The sequence below is a fragment of the Equus quagga genome, chromosome 14 (assembly GCF_021613505.1).
Source record: "Equus quagga isolate Etosha38 chromosome 14, UCLA_HA_Equagga_1.0, whole genome shotgun sequence".
Lineage (NCBI taxonomy): Eukaryota > Metazoa > Chordata > Mammalia > Perissodactyla > Equidae > Equus > Equus quagga.
Genome location: NC_060280.1, coordinates 92,635,168 through 92,654,331, shown reverse-complemented (window position 1 = coordinate 92,654,331; position 19,164 = coordinate 92,635,168). Strand labels below are relative to the sequence as shown.

The 19,164-nt window shown below is 59.0% G+C and overlaps 2 protein-coding genes across 3 annotated transcripts; one reads left to right on the top strand and one right to left on the bottom strand.

Annotated features, from left to right (window-relative positions):
• Nucleotides 1-616: 616 nt before the first annotated feature.
• Nucleotides 617-8,479, bottom strand: GPR108 (G protein-coupled receptor 108). Its single transcript, XM_046638429.1, has 18 exons — nt 8,323-8,479; nt 7,471-7,590; nt 6,582-6,638; nt 6,282-6,364; nt 5,433-5,557; nt 5,243-5,310; nt 5,092-5,160; nt 4,895-4,999; nt 4,517-4,650; nt 4,339-4,414; nt 3,716-3,789; nt 3,507-3,624; nt 3,278-3,408; nt 3,149-3,192; nt 2,833-2,882; nt 2,544-2,627; nt 2,300-2,424; nt 617-1,069 (listed from the first exon to the last, which is right to left on the bottom strand). The coding sequence occupies exons 1-18, from the start codon at nt 8,440-8,442 to the stop codon at nt 997-999; spliced, it is 1,656 nt and encodes a 551-aa protein (XP_046494385.1). The 5' UTR covers nt 8,443-8,479; the 3' UTR covers nt 617-996.
• Nucleotides 8,480-10,518: 2,039 nt separating this feature from the next.
• TRIP10 (thyroid hormone receptor interactor 10) lies at nt 10,519-19,056 on the top strand. 2 transcript variants are annotated; one of them, XM_046685856.1, is made up of 15 exons: nt 10,519-10,644; nt 11,822-11,937; nt 12,028-12,084; nt 12,883-13,030; nt 13,108-13,170; nt 13,365-13,469; nt 13,556-13,684; nt 14,252-14,398; nt 14,513-14,707; nt 15,745-15,912; nt 16,177-16,286; nt 17,822-17,954; nt 18,182-18,324; nt 18,403-18,524; nt 18,645-19,056. In XM_046685856.1, the coding sequence occupies exons 1-15, from the start codon at nt 10,621-10,623 to the stop codon at nt 18,791-18,793; spliced, it is 1,809 nt and encodes a 602-aa protein (XP_046541812.1). In that variant the 5' UTR covers nt 10,519-10,620; the 3' UTR covers nt 18,794-19,056. The 2 variants fall into 2 exon arrangements, with proteins under 2 accessions (XP_046541812.1, XP_046541813.1); XM_046685857.1 differs by lacking the exon at nt 15,745-15,912.
• The last annotated feature ends 108 nt before the right edge of the window (nt 19,057-19,164 follow it).

Here is a 19,164-nt window from a genome sequence, read left to right as displayed (position 1 = left end):
CTGTGCCAATAGGTGATACTCCACGACTTATGGGGTCCCCAGTTTATGCATGTGGAAACAGAGAGGTTGAACCACTTGTCCAGGGTCACAGAGCAAATGGGGGAAAGGTGGAGAGGTTTGGCTGCAGGGTGTCCAAGGGCAGTGGGCAGTGTGCACAGAGGTAGAGGACGGCTCTGGAACCAGACAGCCGGTGCTTTGAGTCCTGAGTCTCCCACCAACTCATTAGCGGTGTGACCTTGGGCAAGTCACATAGCTTCTCTGTGCCTCATAGGCTTTCTAATGAGTTAAGGTCCACGGGAGGCTTAGAATAGGGTTGTGGCATGTGGCAATCGCTATGCGTGAGCTACCGCTTGGCAGACTCTTTCGCCGAAGCCACCTGTGTGTCTTCCAATCACTTTTTTCTCATTTCCAGTCTTTGCACATGCTGTGCCCTCATCTGGGCCTGCGTGGCCCCGCCCCCACCACCACGGTAAGCCCCTTGAGCGTTGGGGTTGAGCGGGTCTTGGTCACTCTTCTGTCCTCAGCATCCAGCATAGGGCCCAGCACACAGTAGCTGCTCAAATAACATTTATTGAACGTGTAAAGCAATGGATTCTGCAACCCACCTCCCCTCCCCCCGAACCCCTCAGCCCCCCCACCTGCCCACCGGAATCTGGGTTTCTAAGTTGTAAACACACCTCTGTGCTAGACCTCAACCCCCAGAAAGGCAAGTAACTGGGGTAGCAAAACAGATTGGTCATTTCTGTACAGCTGCTATTGGGGGGTGGTTCCGGGGTTAGGCCAGGGCTGCCCGATACTGAGGGGGAAGAGGCAGCTGTCTTCTTCTGACTGGGCTCCGGGAACTCAGGTCCCGGGAAGCTGGGCACCATGTGCGCACCGGCCCCCACATCCTCCCCGCATGCGCTTTGGGAGAAGAGCTGGACGGAGGAACGTGTGTGAGGAGAGGAGGACCAAGGAGGGTCGAGGAGGATCCTCCGCGATGAGATGGGGATATGATCACACCAGCTCGCGCCCGCTGGCTGTTTGGTTGACTTTGGACAGGCCTTCCCGGAACCCAGAATCGGTCATTCTAGAGGCAGAAAGCAAGGAGGCGGTCCAAGAGTTGAGGCGCGCTAGGCCCTGCCCAGTTGGCCCCCTCCAGACTCCTGGCCCTGTCCCCACTGCCCAGAGCCCCCGCCCCCCTGCCCTAGCCCTAGAGCTGCCCAAGCCCTGCCCTCCACCCCTAGAGATGCCCGGGCCCCTTCCCCAGAGCTACTTGTGCCCCGCCCACTCTGCCCGAGATGCCCGCCCCAACACCACCCCTACTGCCTATGTCCTGCCCACTCCACCCTCAGAGTTGCCCTGGTTCTGCCCCCAGAGCTGCCTACGCCCACCCACCGTGATTCCCCTGCTGCCCACTTCACCCAGAGCCCTGGCCCCGCCCACCCAGGCCCCGCCCCTGCTGCCCAGGCCCCACCCACTTCACCCAGAACCCTGGCCCCGCCCCTGCTACCCAGGTCCTACTCACTTCTCCCAGAGCCCAGGCTCCGCCCACCCAGGCCTCACCCCTGCTGCCCAGGCCCCACCCACTTCACTCATAGCCCTGGCCCCGCCCACCCAGGCCCCACCCCAGCTGCCCAGGCCCCACCCACTTCACTCAAAGCCCAGGCTCTGCCCACCTAGGCCCCACCCACTTCACCCAGAACCCTGGCCCCGCCCACCCAGGCCCCACCCCTGCCACCCAGATCCTACTCACTTCTCCCAGAGCCCAGGCTCTGCCCACCCAGGACTCACCCCAGCTGCCCAGTCCCTACCCACTTCACTCATAGCCCAGGCTCCACCCACCCAGGCCCCACCCCAGCTGCCCAGGCCCCACCCACTTCACTCAGAGCCCTGGCCCTGCCTACCCAGGACCCGCCCCTGCTGCCCAGGCCCCACCCACTTCACCCAGAGCCCTGCCCTGCCCTGCCCCAGCCCCACCCACTTCACTCATAGCCCAGGCTCCGCCCACCCAGGCCTCACCCCCTGCTGCCCCGGCCCCACCCACTTCACTCAGAGCCCTGGCACCACCCACCCAGGCCCCACCCATGCTGCCCCGGCCCCACCCACTTCACTCAGAGCCCAGGCTCCACCCACCGAGGCCTCACCCCTGCTGCCCAGGCCCCACCCACTTCACTCAGAGCCCTGGCCCTGCCCACCCAGCCCCCACTCACTTCACCCAGAGCCCCAGCCCTGCCCCCCTGGCCCCATCCCTGCTGCCCAGATTTTGCCCACTCTATCCCCACAGTCCTTCGAGCCCCACCCAACCCAGCAGGCTCACATTTGTTCCACCTGCAAATCCTCCTCATCCTCCTGGGGCAGCTGCAGGTACGGGTTGTCGCCTGCGGGCTGGAACTTGTAGCCCGTGAGCACGAAGAAGGTGAGAGTGGAGACCTCCACCAAGAGCTGAGCGGGGGGTGGGGGGCGAGGGGACAGAGCAGGAGTGTCAGGCACATACCCTCTCAGGGCGAGCCCCTCCGCTGTCTGGTCCACCCTCCCGCCCCACCTGGGGCCCTCGAGCTCACCTCGTATAGCCACTGCCACTGGAAGGGGACAGCCACCCGCAGCAGGATGGCGATGATGCGCGTGAAGTAGACGTAACAGATGACCTGCAGGGACATAAGAGGCATGAAACCAAGGGACCCCCAGGGCGGTGAGACCACCGAGACCAGTAGGGATGCCAGGGGTCGGGGCTCGGGGATGGTGGGCAGAGGGGCAAGGCTCAGAGTGACGGCAGATGGAGGGGTTAGTGGGGGTGTGCCAGTGGGTTGGTTGTTCACCCCCCAACCCCCATGGTGAGCGCGGGGTTCCTACCATGACATAGTAATGCCGGAACAGCTTCAGCTTGGCCAGATTCACTGCCACTGAGGGGTGGGCACAGAAGGGGGCGGTCAGTGGAAGGAGGCTGAGGGCGGGACGAAGGGGAGGGGTGGAGGAGGGCTCGGGAGAGGGAAGACATTTAGAGGAGTGTCCACGGGGCGCAAAGTCTGGAGACGGATGTCCAGGGCATGGTAGAGAGGCAGGAGGGGACAGTCAGAGGGGAGGGAAGGGACATCCAGGGGTCAGAAACAGGGACCTGCAGTAGGATGGCGGCTGAGGGCACAGGGGGTCCCAGGGAACAATGCCTCACCTTTCCCGTCGGTGCCAGATGCGTCCTGCAGATGCCGGATGGACCTGGGACGAGGTGGGAGACACAGGGTGTGGTCAGCACTCCTCCGCCCATAACCACGGGGGGCGGGGGCCGGTGCCAAGTCCTTACCAGACCACAGGGAAGAGGATGGTGCCGCAGCAGATGAGATCCACCAGGAAGAGGATCTCCTTCCAGAGCCCGTAGTCGCTGGCGCCTTCCTCGCGGGACTCCAAAACGATGTAGGCCACATTGGCCAGGACCTGCGGGGCGGGGCGGGGCGGGGCGGGGCCACGTGGGTGGGCGCGCCCCACAGGCGCATGCGTCCTGCCTGCCCGCCCGCCCCGGGCCTCCTCCGCACCTGCAGCGGAATCACGATGCCGAAGATCTTCTTCTCTTTATCGGACAGGACGTACTTGACGAAGGCCCAGCCGGAGCCGATCAAGGCGATGGTGATGAAGAGGAGGGCGCCCTTCAGTCTGGGGGACGGGGGTGGGGGGTGGTGGGTGGGGGAGCCCAGCCCTCTCCTGCCTGCCTCCCGCCACCTGCCCGGCACAGAAGGGCACTCACAGACGCGTGATGTAGTGCATGACAGCGAGGCCTTCGATGGGGTGGCCCTGGCTGTTGATGAAGTAGTAGTTGATCTGGAGGTGGACGGACGGATGGACAGTCAGACAGATGGACAGGTGGGTGGGTGCGTGAGCGGGTGGATGGTGGTTACAATGGGGCAGATGGTGATGGTTTGGCAACATGGACAATCCCTATCGGACGGGTGGTCAGGAAGTCGAATGAACTAACAGTTTCGATCAGAATGGCGAGTGGCCTCAGAAATGGACAGTTACGGCCAGAACAATGGATGGACGGTCGGCTGGACTGAGGGACGGGCAGTCACAGCTGCAACAGTGGATGGAAGGTCATAGTTGGATGGATGGACAGTCAGGTGGACAGTCACAGCTGGACCAGTGGACAGCCAGACTGAAGGGTGGACAATTGTAGCTGGACAGAAGGACAGGCAGACAGATGAGTTGGAGGGACAGCTGGCCACAACGATATAATGGATGGACACACAGATGGTTGGACAAATGGAACCCCAAGCCCAGGGTCTGTAGGGGTTTGGGGAGTGGCCTGTATGGGCTTCTTCCTGGACCCAGAGACCCCTGCCCGCCACCTCCTGTTCCCAGCCCAAGACTCACACTGTGGAATAGCAGGGAGATGCTCTTGGTGAAAGCCAGGGCCGCCATGAGCCAGTGGATCTTATAGACCTTGTACCTGGCAGGGGATCAGGGACAGAAGCGGGAGACATCAGTCAGGGGCAGGGCCTCGAGGGTCTGAAGAGGGGAGATGGGGGACCCCCGGGAACAAGGGCATTACGTGTTCTTGCAGAGGACGGACACCCAAAAGATGCCGGCAGCCAGGAAGCAGGCGGACATCACCAGGTAGAGCTTGAAGAGGGGAATTTCCGCCGCCGACAGGAAGCCCTCGGGGTTCTTCTCCCGGATCATGACCTGGGGAGGGGGCAGTGGTGGGCGGTGGGGGTTGCATGGTAGTTCTGGACTGGCAGAGCCCTGAGTGTGAGTCTCCAGCTCTCCCACGCTTTAGCTGGGTGACCCCCGACCCCGTCTCTGAGCCTCAGTCTTCCCATCTCCCAAATGGGTCTATCAGCTTTCTTTTCACAGCACAGCTGCAAGGAGGATGGGAAGACACTAAACTCTGGGGGTGGACCTGGCCTGTAGCTGGCGCTCCACGCACCGTGATGTCGAATGGGTGCTCCCGTCCTGGCACCAAGTTGTAGCAATTGTGGAAATTGAGGCTGTACTGGCCTTCCTCAGCCCTAGAGCCGATCACCACATGGAACTGGGTGGTGAGGGGAGACAAGAGAGGAGGCCTCAGCGTGGGGGGCCCCGCTCTGGGGAGAGGTGGGGTCACAGGTGCTCACAGACACTCACGCTGAAGTTGTAGGAGTCGTTGAGATGGCCCAGGCCCATTACCAGCTCCTTGTCCTGCCCACTGAGGCCCTGAGGGGACAGAGCACCTCCACTGAGCATCAGCCGGCCCCAGGTCCCCAACGCCCCCTTTCTCCCTCCTGCCTTGGCTTGCCTGAACCTGCTGGTCTCCTTGAGACACTGTGGGTTTCGACTTGTCCTTGTCGAGCGTCGTGTTGGTCCCTGTAGGGGACCAGTGAATGAGTTTAGAGATGCGCAGACAGAGGGACAGCAGAAAAATGGGGGGATGGGCACACCAGCCCTGCCCAGCCCCCGTCCCTGCCCGCATAGCCAGCCTGACTCACCACTGTCCACCTTGGGGGTGACCACGTGCTCTGGCTTCGGGAGCCCTGGTTTGGAGGGCGCTTCCTGGAGGAGTCCAGGAGAGATGAAGAGCTTCTTCTGCTCCCCATATTTTCGCACCTGGACCCTGGGATGAGGGTGGAGGGTAGGAGGATGAGGCTGGGAGCTGAAGGCTCATGTCAGGCACACCACCTGCGCCAAGGGACTCACTGGCCCGTCGGGCCCTCTGGGTCTCCTCTCTGGGGGCTGGCGTCACGCTGATCAGTGGTCACAAAGTTCTAGCATTTGGGTACCACCCATCGAGATGGCTGCTATATCTGTGCGCTGCCTGCACCAGTGTTTGTCATTTTCCATGACATTAACTCACTCATTCTCCTTAAGTACATCATTTAAAAAGAAAACGCTGACATACACAGAGAGGCAACATGGTATCTTTGGACCCTGGTGCCAAGCTGCCTGGGTGCAAACCCCAATTCTTGGGCATCAGTTCTCTCATCTTTAGAATGGGGATAATAACACTAGAAGGGGTTGATGAGTTAAGCTCTGTAAAGCTCACAGGACGCTGCCTGGAGCATAGGAAGCATTCAACAAGTGTGAATGACTGTTATTAATTCTCACAACAGCGCTGTGCGGGGCTTCTGTACTGAGACCCCAAGACTCCTTGGGCACCCCTCCCCTCTCTCCCTCCTGCCCACAATCAGAACGCTTGAAGGCAAAATTAAAAAGTGAGCGGCTTTCCTCCGAAGGGCGCCAAGATTCTCTCTGGCTCCACCCGATCAGCTCCTGTGAGTATGGCATCGAGGGAAACTCAAAGGATGGATCTTTAGGGGAGCCCCCGGCCCCCAACTCACTTCAGATCCTTGGTGTTGATGAGGAAGAGAACCAGGAAGTTGGTACTGTTTTTCTGGAGAGGACACTCTTGGGGGTCCCGTGTCTGGGGAGTGGGCAAGAGGGAGCCTTAGGTTACCTCCTCCCACGGGCCCAGCCCAACCCTGCCTCCTCCTTGTCCACCCTGCAAAGGAAGGTCTCTTCCTGCTCCTCCACCAGGAAAGAACGGGGGTCTTAGGGCTGCAGATGCAGACAGACAACACCCCCCTCCCACACCATCCCAGGCCCTCCGTGCTCCCTCCCGACCTCCCCCCTCCACTCACTGAGTATGATCGAACGCTGCCAGATCCAGATCGAACCCGGGTCAGACTGAACCCCAACTGGCAGGTGGAAAGAAAAGGGGAGGATGTGAGGGGCTCTGGTAGAGCCCCCCCCACCGCCCAAAGCCACCTCTTTCAGTACCAATAGAAACGTAACCTCGAATTTACTGATGACCTACTATGTGCTAGATTCCACACTGGCTCACTGAATTTTCCAGCAATCCATGCTGTCCCCCGCCCCCTATTCCTCTTCCTTTAACCCCTCACCATCCCGTGTCACTGAACTTGGATGTCACTTCCTCAGGGAGACCTTTGCGGGTCCTCTGGACTAGCCTACCTTGTTTCCTCCAATTAAAATGCTGATGTAAAAAAAACAAATAAATAAAATGTTGCTGGCTTCCGGCTTTGGCTCTGGAATCCAGCACACTTGAATTTGCATCCAGGATCTGTGACTCTGAGCAAGCCACATACCTCTGAGACTGTGTAAACACCAGTAAGTTTGGATTTACAGGTGCCAAATTTTCACAGCATCCCTGAGAGATGGCTGTGTGGGAACAGACCCATGGAAATTGCTTTGCCTGGTACCCAGTACCCAGTGGGTGTTCCATGAATGCTAGCTACTCCTTTTGCCTGCAGGAACTGGGGCTGTCTGGTCCATTGGTATGCCCTACCCCACACCCTGCTCCGGCCTCCAGCTCAGTGCCTAGCACATACTGCATAAGATATTATTATTCCTACATTACAGATGAGGAAACTGAGGCTCAGAGAGGCCAAGGGACTTGCCCAAGATCCTACGAGTGGCTGGCAGGGCTAGGATGTGAATCTAGTGGAGGTGGACCTCGGAAACTTGTGCACCTCGCCCACTTCCAGCAAACTCCTCAAAGCCCCTCACCAGTGGGACTTTCTCGTCTGTCTCCTGGAGGCGCAGCCGCAGGAGGCTCAGGTCCACCTCTAGGGAGCCGTTGGTGTAGAAACCGAAGCTGTTCAGTGGGATGACCGCTCGCTTCTCCCCCTGCCGGAGACCAAGGAGGCAAAGGCAACTCAGACTCCCAGCAACTCAGCCCCAGGGCGCTGGCATGAGGCTCCCCTAAGGGCCTCGGCCCCCTCCTGGTATCTCCATACTTAGGACAGGTCAGAGGGTGACAGAAGAGGCTGAGAGGGCCTCCTCGGAGGCCGTGACCCCAGACCCATGCCAGACACGGTGGCCCCGGTTCCTCTGGCCACTGAGAGTCCAGGGAGAGAAAGCCTGGGGCACCTGGAAGTCCCCGCACTGGGTGAGCATCACCCGGAGAGCAAAGTTATGCATCTCGGCGGGCCTGGCTCTCATCTCCTGGAAAATTTTTAGATTCCATCTGAGCCCCCAGCGTGCCGAGATTTCAACTGAGCCCCCAAGATCCCAATGAGCGCCCAGAGGACCCCATTCTAGAACCCGCAGGGTCTGCCCTGGGCGGCACCACGGGTCCCTAGCGCCCCCCAACGGATCTCGAGAATTTGGAAGGCTAAGAGCCAAGGGTCTCGGGATATGAAGCCCCGCCCCCGACGGGCGGGGTCGACCAGGCAACTCCATTGGGAGGACGGAGGGGGTTCCCAGGACGAGCCCACTCCGGGCCCGGAAACGGGGGGCGCCGGACCGCTCCATCCCGCGTAAGGAGCAGGGGAGGTAGGACGAGACCACTCCAAGCCAGGGGCTTCTCCAGGACAAAGCTGCGACCCCCGCTCCGGACCGCGGCGCGGCGGGACTCACCGTCAGCGCCAGCCGGTGGATGCGCCCAGAGCAGCCGCCACAGAGCAGCAGCAGCAGGAGCCACTGCCCCCACTCAGCGGGGCTCCAGCGGGCGAGCCCCCTCCTCTCGCTCACTGCCATTTCTGGAGCCACCGCATCTCCTGACACCGCCTCTGACGCCCCCAAGCCCGCCCACCTATCAGCCAATCGCCGCACGGTGGGGCCTGACCGGTCGGCTTTTCCAGCCCGCGTAACCAATCAGCGATCGCTTCCTCGCAAACCCTCCCCCGTACGACCCCAAATGGACAGCACCAGCTCCGAATAGGAGCGCTGATACCGCTTAACTCCTCCTCCGCTCTCACCAATCCCTAGGAAGGTTGTCCCGGATGTAATTTGATGAACAGTCCATCTAACCAATTGTGATGGATCTGATATCCGGCCCTTGAAGCGGAATTCCTCTACCTGCTCTTAACTGACAGACCGGTCCAGGACTACATTACCCAGAATGCAGCGCAACAGGGCATTCACTAAACTACAGTTCCCAGTATCCCCAAGGACGGACTTCCCTCTTCTTACCCCGGGGTTGTGGCTCCCAGCCAGAGCTCAGGATTTTGGTAAACAGTACGCATCTGCTATGGCCTGTCCTGTTCTCCTAATCTTCCTGATCCACCAAGAGGCCTAAACCTGGCCCCAGGCTAACTCTTGACCATGGGATGACCTATGACCTCAGACTGAGTCCCCAGTCTTAGGCAGAGCTTCCTATCCCGGAGTGAGGCAACTGGAGGCCCACCCACGGATCCCAGGCTGGACTAGACTATGGGCTGAACCCTGACCCCGGGCTGAGCAACCTCCCAGCAACTCCGCCCCGACCTCAGCCTGAAACCCAGTCTCCCCCACCTCCTTCTGCCCCTCGATCTAGACTGAGCCTCAGTCTCTGTTTGAGCCCCCGACCTGGACTGAGCCCCGACTCCTAGACCCCAACTGGATTGCTGAGCGCTCTGCTAAGCCTCTGACCCCGTTCTGAGACCCCATTCCAAGCGTGGTGCCGCCCAGGGATGAATCCGAATTCCAGTTAGACTTTGAGACCAGGGTTGAGATCCTAATCCCCGACCTGGCTGAGCCCCTGACTCCATCTGATCGCCAGCCTCTGGAGCACAGCCCATTTGCACTTGAGGTTTTCTAGCTCAGAAGCCACCAGCAGGTGGGGCCAGGTCCCCGCGGAGCCATCTGTCCCAGTGTGGGCTCCAGGGAGCTTTTCTCCTGGGCTCCCCAGTCTATGTACTGGGAGCCTGGAGGCTCTGAGCCTAACTCGTCCCTGGGAGCCCCCAGCCCCAGCAGGGCGTCTGTCACCTCTGTAGCCACAGAGAAAGTACCAAAGGCGGCAGAGGGTGAGGGTGGAGCTGCTGGGATCCCTGCCCTTTCATCCCAGGGCCTCAAAGGGATTAACAAGTTGTGAATAGACTTTTATGAGAGAGACAAGACAGACTCCCAAGCCCCAGGGCCCGAGTATATGGGGGGGAGGTGCGGAATCGGCATCTCAGGGTCTGCACAGACAATAAAACCCCATTGGGCCTTAATGGATGGGACTGGAAAATGGGCAGGTGCAAGTGCAAGGTGTACGGGAGCCAGGGAAAGGCCTGGGCCCGGCGCCCCAAGGACGGCCCGTCCTCAGTTTCCCGGCGGAGATTTTCGGGGGCGGGGAGGGGGGGTTGGTGCGGAGAGGCAGGATGCGGTGGGGGCGCTAATGGACCCAGCCTTGGCAGAGGTGCGTCCTGGGCAGGATCGAAGTCCTTCCATCCGCCCTGTGGCCGGAGGGACCAGACCATTAATGGGACGAGCCTAGACGTCTGGAGCCGGGCCGGCCCGCAAGAGCCGGGTGACCTCAGGTTCTCCCTGCGCCGGGGTGGGGGAAGGACTTGTTGGGTTGGAGTTTTAGTGTCTTGGCCCTTTAAGGAATGGTTGAAGGGAAAGAGGGAAGGAAAAACAATTCGGGGCGGGGTAGGGGTGGGGAGGGTAGGAGGTGTCCCGGGGATTTGGAAAATGGGTGGGGGTCCTTTAAGGGGTCGGTCCCGTGGCAGCTTTCCTTTAAAAGGGGGCGGAGCGTCCGTTGGCCCCCGCCTCCTTGGGCCCCGCCTTTAGGGCGCTGTGCGGGGCTCCACGCGGGTCGGGGCGTGGCTGAGCCTGCGTGGGCGTGGCCTAACGGGGGGTAGGCGGGGCCATCGCGGGGCGGGGCCCGGAGCGCCGCCCTGGGCTGAGTCTCCCGGCGGGTGGCGGCGGGCGGCGGGGACCGGGCGCGGCGGCGGCATCGGCGGGAGCAGCATGGACTGGGGCACCGAGCTGTGGGTGAGTCCGATCGGCCCGGCTCCAAGCTGCCCCCTTCCTGGGGTCCAGACTCCCCAACTTCGCCCCTGCAGTACTTTAGCGGGGGCTCCGCGCCTTCTCTTCTCCACCGACCCCTGGAGTCCCCGCACTCCGCCCTCTCTCGGAGTGTCCCAGGGCGTTGCAGGACGCCCAGGGGCGAAGGGCGACCTTGCAGGAGCGGCGTAGGGAAACTGAGGCACGGCGTGCAGAGTAAGGAGGGCCCAGAAGAAGTCCTGGGACCAGGCCGGGGCGGCCGGGCGAGGTCACCTATTTTGAGCGCCCTGGCTGGGCCAGCGGCTTATCTTACGGCCCCTGGGTCCCTGCCCGCCGTCCGCCTGTCCGGCTGGTGGGGGGGAGGGGACCCTCTGGCCACTTTCGACCCCACGTGGGACCTAGAAGTCCTGACCTCCCTTCCTGTCGCCTCTAGTCAACTCCTAGGGGCTTGGGACCCTCTAGGAGAGGAGGGGGCTGCAAAGCTTGGCCTCAGTCCCCTCTGCCTGCCCGCCCCAGGCACAGGGAGGGGCCGCCCCCAGGCCGCCTCTAACCTCAGCTCAGGAAGCCCCAGGAATTTCCCCCATCCCAGCCGGGACCTCTGACCCCTCCTCCTTGTGAGGGCGATGGCCTGGGGTTCCTGGGTGCAGCGAGGTGACTAGATTCCCCCCTCCTTCAACTCTGGGATTTCTTTTGGAGGTGCACTGGAGTCAGTGGGGGAAACTGAGTCACCCATCGGGGGATCCGGCGAAGCATGGCGACCCAGGGAACCTGGTGCCTGCCGCCTGGCCATTCTGGGGCCCCCCGAGCTGCAGAGAGCCCTGCGCCTCTGGCCCTGACTCACGCCGGGCCGGCCGGATTTTCCGGAATCTGGGGGGGATTAGAAGAGCTAGGGCAGGGGGAGTGGCCCTGCCCCATTCCACACCCCTCTTGGCCATCCGGAGACGGGGACCCTGTAGTCCGGCTGGGGCCCCGCCCCTGTTCCCTGGCCCTTCCCGGGAAGGGGAGGGGGTTCCCGCCGGTTTCCTGCCTCCCCCCGCGCCGCGCCGGGGCGGGGCCGGGAAGCCACACCTTCTCGGAGCTCGGAGCCTCCAGGCTCCGGGATCCCCAGGTCTTGAACTCCGCCTCTCCCCGTCCCCCCCCCGCCCCCCGCCCCCGCCCCCGCCAGGATCAGTTTGAGGTGCTGGAGCGGCACACGCAGTGGGGGCTGGACCTGTTGGACAGATACGCGAAGTTCGTGAAAGAGCGGACCGAGGTGGAACAGGCTTACGCGAAGCAGCTCAGGTGGGACCCTAGGGTGGACGCGCGCCCTGGGGCTGGGGGCAGCCTTTGGAGCGCTGGGGGCTCAGCCTTCCTGTCTCTCTCTCCGCTTAGGAACCTGGTGAAAAAATATCTGCCCAAGAGACCTGTTAAAGATGATCCTGAGTCCAAGTAAGGATGGAGAGGGGGTGCAAGGCTAGATTCGCGGGGGGTGTTGGTCCTGCTTTCTCTCCCTCAGCTGAGCCTCCCAAGGAGAACCCAGACCTCTCACCTCAATTCCTACCTGGAGATAAGAGCCTGGTTACAGGATGCAGGTTACCCGGCTTGGAATCCTAAATCCACTACTTTTATAGGGGAACTGCTTTGCGCCATGGACTCAAATTCTCTGCCTTTGTTTTCTTGGCCTAATAAATGGGGGAGGCCCCAGCAGTTACTAAATGAAAGACTCTGGGCAAGTGAGTTTTGTGCCTCTGTTTTCCTCATCTGGAAAATGGGCATGAGGGTGATGCCCTTATAGGGCTCCTGGGAAGAGAAACTGAGATAATGTGTTAAAAGCGTGCCCAATCCATAGTCAGTGTGTTGGAGCATTTCACTTGATTCTGGAGCCCGGGTTCCAGAATCCTAAAAGCTCTAGAAAGCAAAAGTTTCTCCAGTAACTTGTTCGGAGGCACCCTCTGACCTTGATGTTAAGACTTGACGTTAAGTACGTTAATTATGGTCTTCATCTTTATCCCGCTTAGTATGAATATTAATGCCTCTCACTGTAAAAATACTTAGGGCATTTGATGGCAGGATGTTGCCCGACCACTGGGGTCATGCATAAAAGATGGTATAAGTGTCATATTCCCTTTCTAATACCTGAAAAATTCTGAGTACCGAAATGTGTCCTGCTCCGGGGTTGGGGGTCAGGGACATGGACCGGAATTGATCATTGCTTCCGGGATGAATGTCTGTCCCACCCCTCCCCAGGTTCAGCCAGCATCAGTCCTTCGTGCAGATTTTACAGGAGGTAAATGACTTCGCCGGCCAGCGGGAGCTGGTGGCCGAGAACCTCAGCGTCCGCGTGTGTCTCGAGCTGGCCAAGTACTCGCAGGAGATGAAACAGGAGAGAAAGATGGTGAGTGATCCCCTCGCGGGGACTTCCCGAGGGCACCTCCACGACCCAGGTGAGCCTTACGGTTTCTCTTTCCAAAGCACTTCCAGGAGGGCCGCCGGGCCCAACAGCAGCTGGAAAGTGGCTTCAAACAGCTGGAGAATGTGAGTTTTTGGGCCCTGGAGGATGGCTCTGGCCCCTGGTGCATGGAGCTGCCCCCTTTGTCTCTGGGTTTCTAGCATGCCCATTGCTTCCTATTTGCTTGGTGACTTCCTACCATCCCCTGAAACCTTGGTTTCCCACCCCTCCCTACCTTGGGGACGGTGGCCCCTTCATTCTGGTTCTGTCCCCAACACAGAGTAAGCGTAAATTTGAGCGAGACTGCCGGGAAGCCGAGAAGGCAGCCCAGACGGCCGAGCGGCTAGACCAGGATATCAATGCCACCAAGGCCGATGTGGAGAAGGTGCTTGTGGGATCTGGGACAGGCTTGGGGGTCAGGATGGGATGGGGCCAGCACCAGGCAGCAACCCTCGCCCCAATATTCCTCAGGCCAAGCAACAAGCCCACCTTCGGAGCCACATGGCAGAAGAAAGCAAAAATGAGTACGCAGCCCAACTACAGCGCTTCAACCGCGACCAGGCCCACTTCTACTTTTCCCAGATGCCCCAGATATTTGATGTGAGTGCTCCGAGCCCCCAGCCCCACCTTCCTGAAAAACCCCCAGCGTTCGCCAACTGCTACACATTTGTTAAAACCCCAGCTAATCTCTCGATTGAAAGGGAATTAGAAACAAATAGTAACAGTGAGCGGTACCTTTACTCAAGCTGTTCTCTCTGCTGAGATGTCTTTCCCTTTCAAACTCCTATTGATCCTTCTAAGCCCCAGCACTCACGACCCTTCTGAAAGGTCTTGAATTTCCCCTCTTCTGTTTTAGCCATGGGACTGGCAGTAACTGTGCTGGATTTGCTTTTTCTTCAAAGCCCTAGCTGCATTGTCACCTCCTTTGAGAAGCCGTTCCTGACTCCCTAGGCAAGGGGGGGCGGTCCTCAAAGTCTCCCCTGAAGTCACCCTGGCCCCCTGCCTCTCCTCTCACTACATGGGGCTGGAAGTCTCTATGCTGGATTCTGAGTTTTCCCCACCAGGCTGGGCTTGGGGCTAGGGCCAGTGTGGATCTCCCTGATGTTTGTGGAGTGACTCATTCTGCCACCACCCCCTCCCTGAGCACTTCTGCCCCTGTCCCTGCAGAAGCTGCAAGACATGGACGAGCGCCGGGCCACCCACCTGGGGGCTGGCTACGGGCTCCTGTCAGATGCTGAGCTGCAGGTGGTACCCATCATCGCCAAGTGTTTGGAGGGCATGAAGGTGGCTGCGGATGCTGTGGATGCCAAGCACGTGGGTCGCCCGTCGTGGGCCAGTGACTGCGGGGTGGGCAGAAGGAGGATCCCCCAGCGCTAGATGCCTGTCTTGCCCCTCACTGTCCTGCCACTGCCCCCTCCCCACCCCCAGGACTCCCAGGTCCTGATCGAGCTGCACAAGTCAGGCTTCGCCCGCCCTGGCGACGTGGAATTCGAAGACTTCAGCCAGCCCATGAACCGCGCGCCCTCGGACAGCAGCCTGGGCACCCCCTCAGATGGACGGCCCGAGCTCCGGGGCCCGGGCCGCAGTCGTGCCAAACGCTGGCCCTTCAGCAAGAAGAACAAGGTGGGGGCCGGGGCCCTTGGGGTGGGGGAGGCTGGGTGTGAGTAGGGACAGCGGGGGCCCCCACTGAGTCAGCCGTAGCCAGCGGAACGCCGAGTCCCGGGCAGGAATTTTCCTCTTGGCTGCTGGCCCGGGCTGGAGGGAAGGAGGGCGGCCGGGTGATCGGCCTGGGAGTCCCCCGAGGCGGAGGGGTTGGGAGGGGGCCCTGTGGTGTCTGCTGCTTCTCAGGATGCTGGGAGAAGACCTGCTGATGGAATTCAGGGCTGGATGAGGGCGCGGGATGCTGACACCCCCTGAGTCTCTCTCCATCTCGCCGATGGGTCCCTGGGCCCCTGACCCTCAGGCTGTTTCTTCTGGGTTTTTTTGGCTTTCAACGTCAAGCACATACCTGGACACCCCTGGTTTATACCTTCGACGCTCCCCCACATTTATACCTTTTACTGTATTTTATACTTCTGGTCCTTCTTGACATACACTTCAACTTCATAGTATCCACTCCTTTAATTTCTACACGCACGCCCCTGCTTAAACCCCACCTGTAACCCATCTGATATTTCAGATGCCTTTGACCCCTTTCTCAGCTTGCCCTTGACCTCTGTGGCTCCATACCTGCCTGAAACCTTGATTCTTGCATGTGTCTCCTCCCCGCCCCCCCCCCCCCCCACTTCTAGACTGTGAGCCCGGAAAGCTGGGGAGGGGGGACAGAAACTTGGTCCTCTCTGCACCCCGAGGTCCCATTCTAGGTACTGGAGGTGAAATGCATGGGACCTGGGACATATTGGAGAGAGGGAGGGGTCTGGCCTTCTGGCTCACAGTCTAATGCCCTCCCCACCACCTCCTAGATTTTTGTGTTGCTCTTTGCATGCATTTTCTGTGTGTGATGTGTATGTTGAGTTGTGGTTTTCTTACCGTTTTTTTTCTTTTCTCCATTTTGTTTTTTCCTTTTTTCTGTATCGCGTCCGTCCGTCCGTCCGTCCCTCCTTATTCTCTCCATCCTCCCACTCCTCCTGATCCATCCTCTCCCCGGCCCCCGCCGGTAGCCGCGTCCCCCACCCCTCTCCCCCCTGGGGGGCCCCCTGCCCTCGGCAATGCCTAATGGACCCCCGTCCCCCCGCTCCGGCCTCGACCCCTTGGCCATACTGAGCGAGATCAGTAAGTCGGTCAAACCGCGGCTAGCATCCTTCCGCAGCCTTCGAGGCAGCCGTGGGGTAAGTGAGGCCTCCGGGGGAGGAGGAGGGGGCGGCCCCAGCCCGCCCAGCGGCCGGGTGGCGGGACCCTGGGCTCGCTTCCTGCCGCTGGCTGGGCCCCCTCCTCCTGTTGCCCAACCAGGACCTGCTTTGCTACGTGCATGGCTTTGCCCCCCAAGAACCTTGGGTGGGGAGGACGGTGGACTTGGTGTGTCTTAGGAGTGCCGTAGAGCCTGGACGGTCAGATTCCTTAATCTCAAACTCAGTCCTCTTCCCACCTTGCAGACAGTGGTGACTGAGGATTTCAGCCACTTGCCCCCAGAGCAACAGAGAAAGCGGCTTCAGCAGCAGCTGGAAGGACGGAATCGTGAACTACAGAAGGAGATCGACCAGAGGTAAGGTGAGGGGGTGGGCAGGCGAGGAACAAAGTCAAATAACAAATGAATTACGTGGAAATGCTACTCAAAAATCTCCTCCCCAAAAAACCCCAGGCCCCTATGGTTTTACAGGTGATTCCTACCGCACAAATAAGAAACAGTTACTTCCCATCTTAGACAAGTCATTCCAGCGAACAGAAAAAGAGTAAAAGCCGCCAGCTCATTTAGGAGGCTGGCAGAATCTCAATTCCAAAACCAGTTAGCAAGAATTCAAGAAAATAAAATTACGGGCTCACATGACTTCACTTATGATCTTAGGTGCAAAATCGTAGCCAAGAGAATCCAATGGTGCGTTAAAAATAATATACCACATGGTGGTCATGGTCGTACAACAACGTGAATGTACTCAATGCCACAGGACTGTACACCTAAAAATGGTCTAGATGGGAAGTTTTATGCTGTGTATATTTTACCACGATAAAAAATAATAATTAAAAAAAAAGACTTAAAAAAAATATATCATGAGCCGTTGGGTGTTATCCCTGTAATGCAAAGATGGTTCAATATCAAAAAATCTATCTGTCTCATGCACCACATTAATAGGCTAAAGGAAAAAACAAAGCATATGGTTATTCATTTAATAACTCAAACTCTTAAAATCTTAACAATAAAAAATCTGCCAGAATAAAAAAAAAGAGGATCTTTACTCACTCTTTCCAAGCAAGAAGATCCTTTCCCAGTGCTCTTACATAATAGGAATGACGTTTGCCACTTAAGGACAGGCGGCCAAATTATATTTTGCCATCTGCACAGAACCTCCTGTCCCAAACGGCTTTTCTTGGTGTAAAGTTCCATTCAGAACTCTGTAGTTGCTGCGTGTTTATGGTGCAGGGGTTAAGGCTGTGTGCGCTGGAGTCAAGACAGACTGGCCTCGAATTTCCAGCTGTTTTGCCTCTGTGTGCCTCAGTTTCCTCATCTGTGACAGGCATCTGCTGTTAAGACTGCAAAGAAGCTGATCCCAGGTTTGACATATTGCAAAGGTCTATGCTTGTAAACCGTTACTGCCTGCCTGTATATCCAGACATGATAATAATAACATCTAGCATTTATAGAGCCCTTACTGTATGCCGGGCATTGTGCCTAACCCTTCACGTGGATTCCGTGGAGTTCCCAAGTTTTCCTGAGATAGGGTGAGCAGAGGGAGGACCCTGACTGTCTTGTTTAGTGCCATACTCTGATGCCCAGCACAGTACCTGGTATGCAGTAGGCACTCAATATGTGCACCGTTCTTATCTTCACAACCACTCACATGAGATACATGTATCAACCCCATTTTCAAGATTAGCATATTGAGACAGGGTTTCAGTAACTTAACCCAAACTCATACAACTAGGAAGTGCCTCAAGTGGGATTCGAACCCATGCACCGAAGCACCAGCCTTTGAGTTTTAACCACTGTCCTATCTTGCTATTTGCTCCCTGAAGCAAAGCCCGTATTTTGTGCTTGTTCAATCCCATGGCACGGTTCTTGTCTGTCTGTCCGTCTCGCCCCAGGGAAGCCCTGAAGAAAATGAAGGATGTATATGAGAAGACGCCCCAGATGGGGGACCCCGCCAGCTTGGAGCCCCGAATCACGGAAACCCTGAACAACATCGAAAGGCTGAAGTTGGAAGTGCAGAAGTATGAGGTCAGGGAAGACCCTGGGGAGGGGCGGGGGCCCGTGGGCCTGGCTGAGTCACTGCCTGGGGGAGTGGGGTGGGGACAGGGTGGTGTTGTCGGGGGGGGGGGGGACTCCAGCTGTTTCTCATCACAGCCTTGGGTGTGCATGGGTGATCTCAGGAAGTCTCCGGGCCCAGAGTGGGCTGACCCCGCAGCCCTGCCCTGGAACTGACCGTGTGGGTCCCCTCTTCTCAGGCTTGGCTAGCTGAAGCTGAGAGCCGGGTCCTGAGCAACCGGGGGGACAGCCTGGGCCGGCACGCCCGGCCTCCAGACCCCCCAGCCAGCGCCCCACCAGACAGCGGCAGCAACAACAACGGCTCCCAGGACAACAAGGAGAGGTGAGCAGGGAGGCCCGGGTGGACCTGGCCCCGGGCCCCGGGAGGCCTGTCCTCACCTGATCTGTTCTCCCCAACCAGCTCTGAAGAGCCTCCCTCCGAGGAGGGTCAGGACGCCCCCATCTACACGGAGTTCGATGAGGATTTTGAGGAGGAGCCCGCATCCCCCATAGGCCACTGTGTGGCCATCTACCACTTTGAAGGTGAGCACGGCCTGGGTGGCACGTCAGTGGCTTTGCACAGCGGGGGGAGGGGGGGGTCTGCCTAGGTTTTGTTTTAATTTTCCCAAAGCACACCCGAGCCCACTGCCACCCCCACGCCAGGGTCCAGCGAGGGCACCATCTCCATGGCCGAGGGTGAAGAGCTCAGTCTCATGGAAGAGGACAAAGGCGACGGCTGGACCCGGGTCAGGCGGAAACAGGGAGGCGAGGGCTATGTGCCCACCTCCTACCTCCGTGTCACGCTCAACTGAACCCTGCCTGAGGCGGGAAGACTGGGATTGTTGGCTGCTGCTTCTGGGCCACGGGGGGCCCCAGGACCTACGCACTTTATTTCCGCCCCCGGTGGCTTCGGCTGAGACCTGTGTAACCTGCTGCCCCCCAGCCCACTCCTCACCCCAGATGGATCCACTGTGCCTTCCACGATCGATGTACATACTCGTGTTTCAAGTCTTTTCTTCCTGCCGCTCGGCTAGGGCCATTTTCGTTTTATATATAAAAAAAAAAATTATGTAAAGCGCTTGCAGTCTGTGCCTTATTAGATTTAGACACTGGGGCTGGATAGTCAAATGCCACCTGCCTGACTGACGGGCCACACAGGGAATGAGGAAGGGAGGGGAACGTG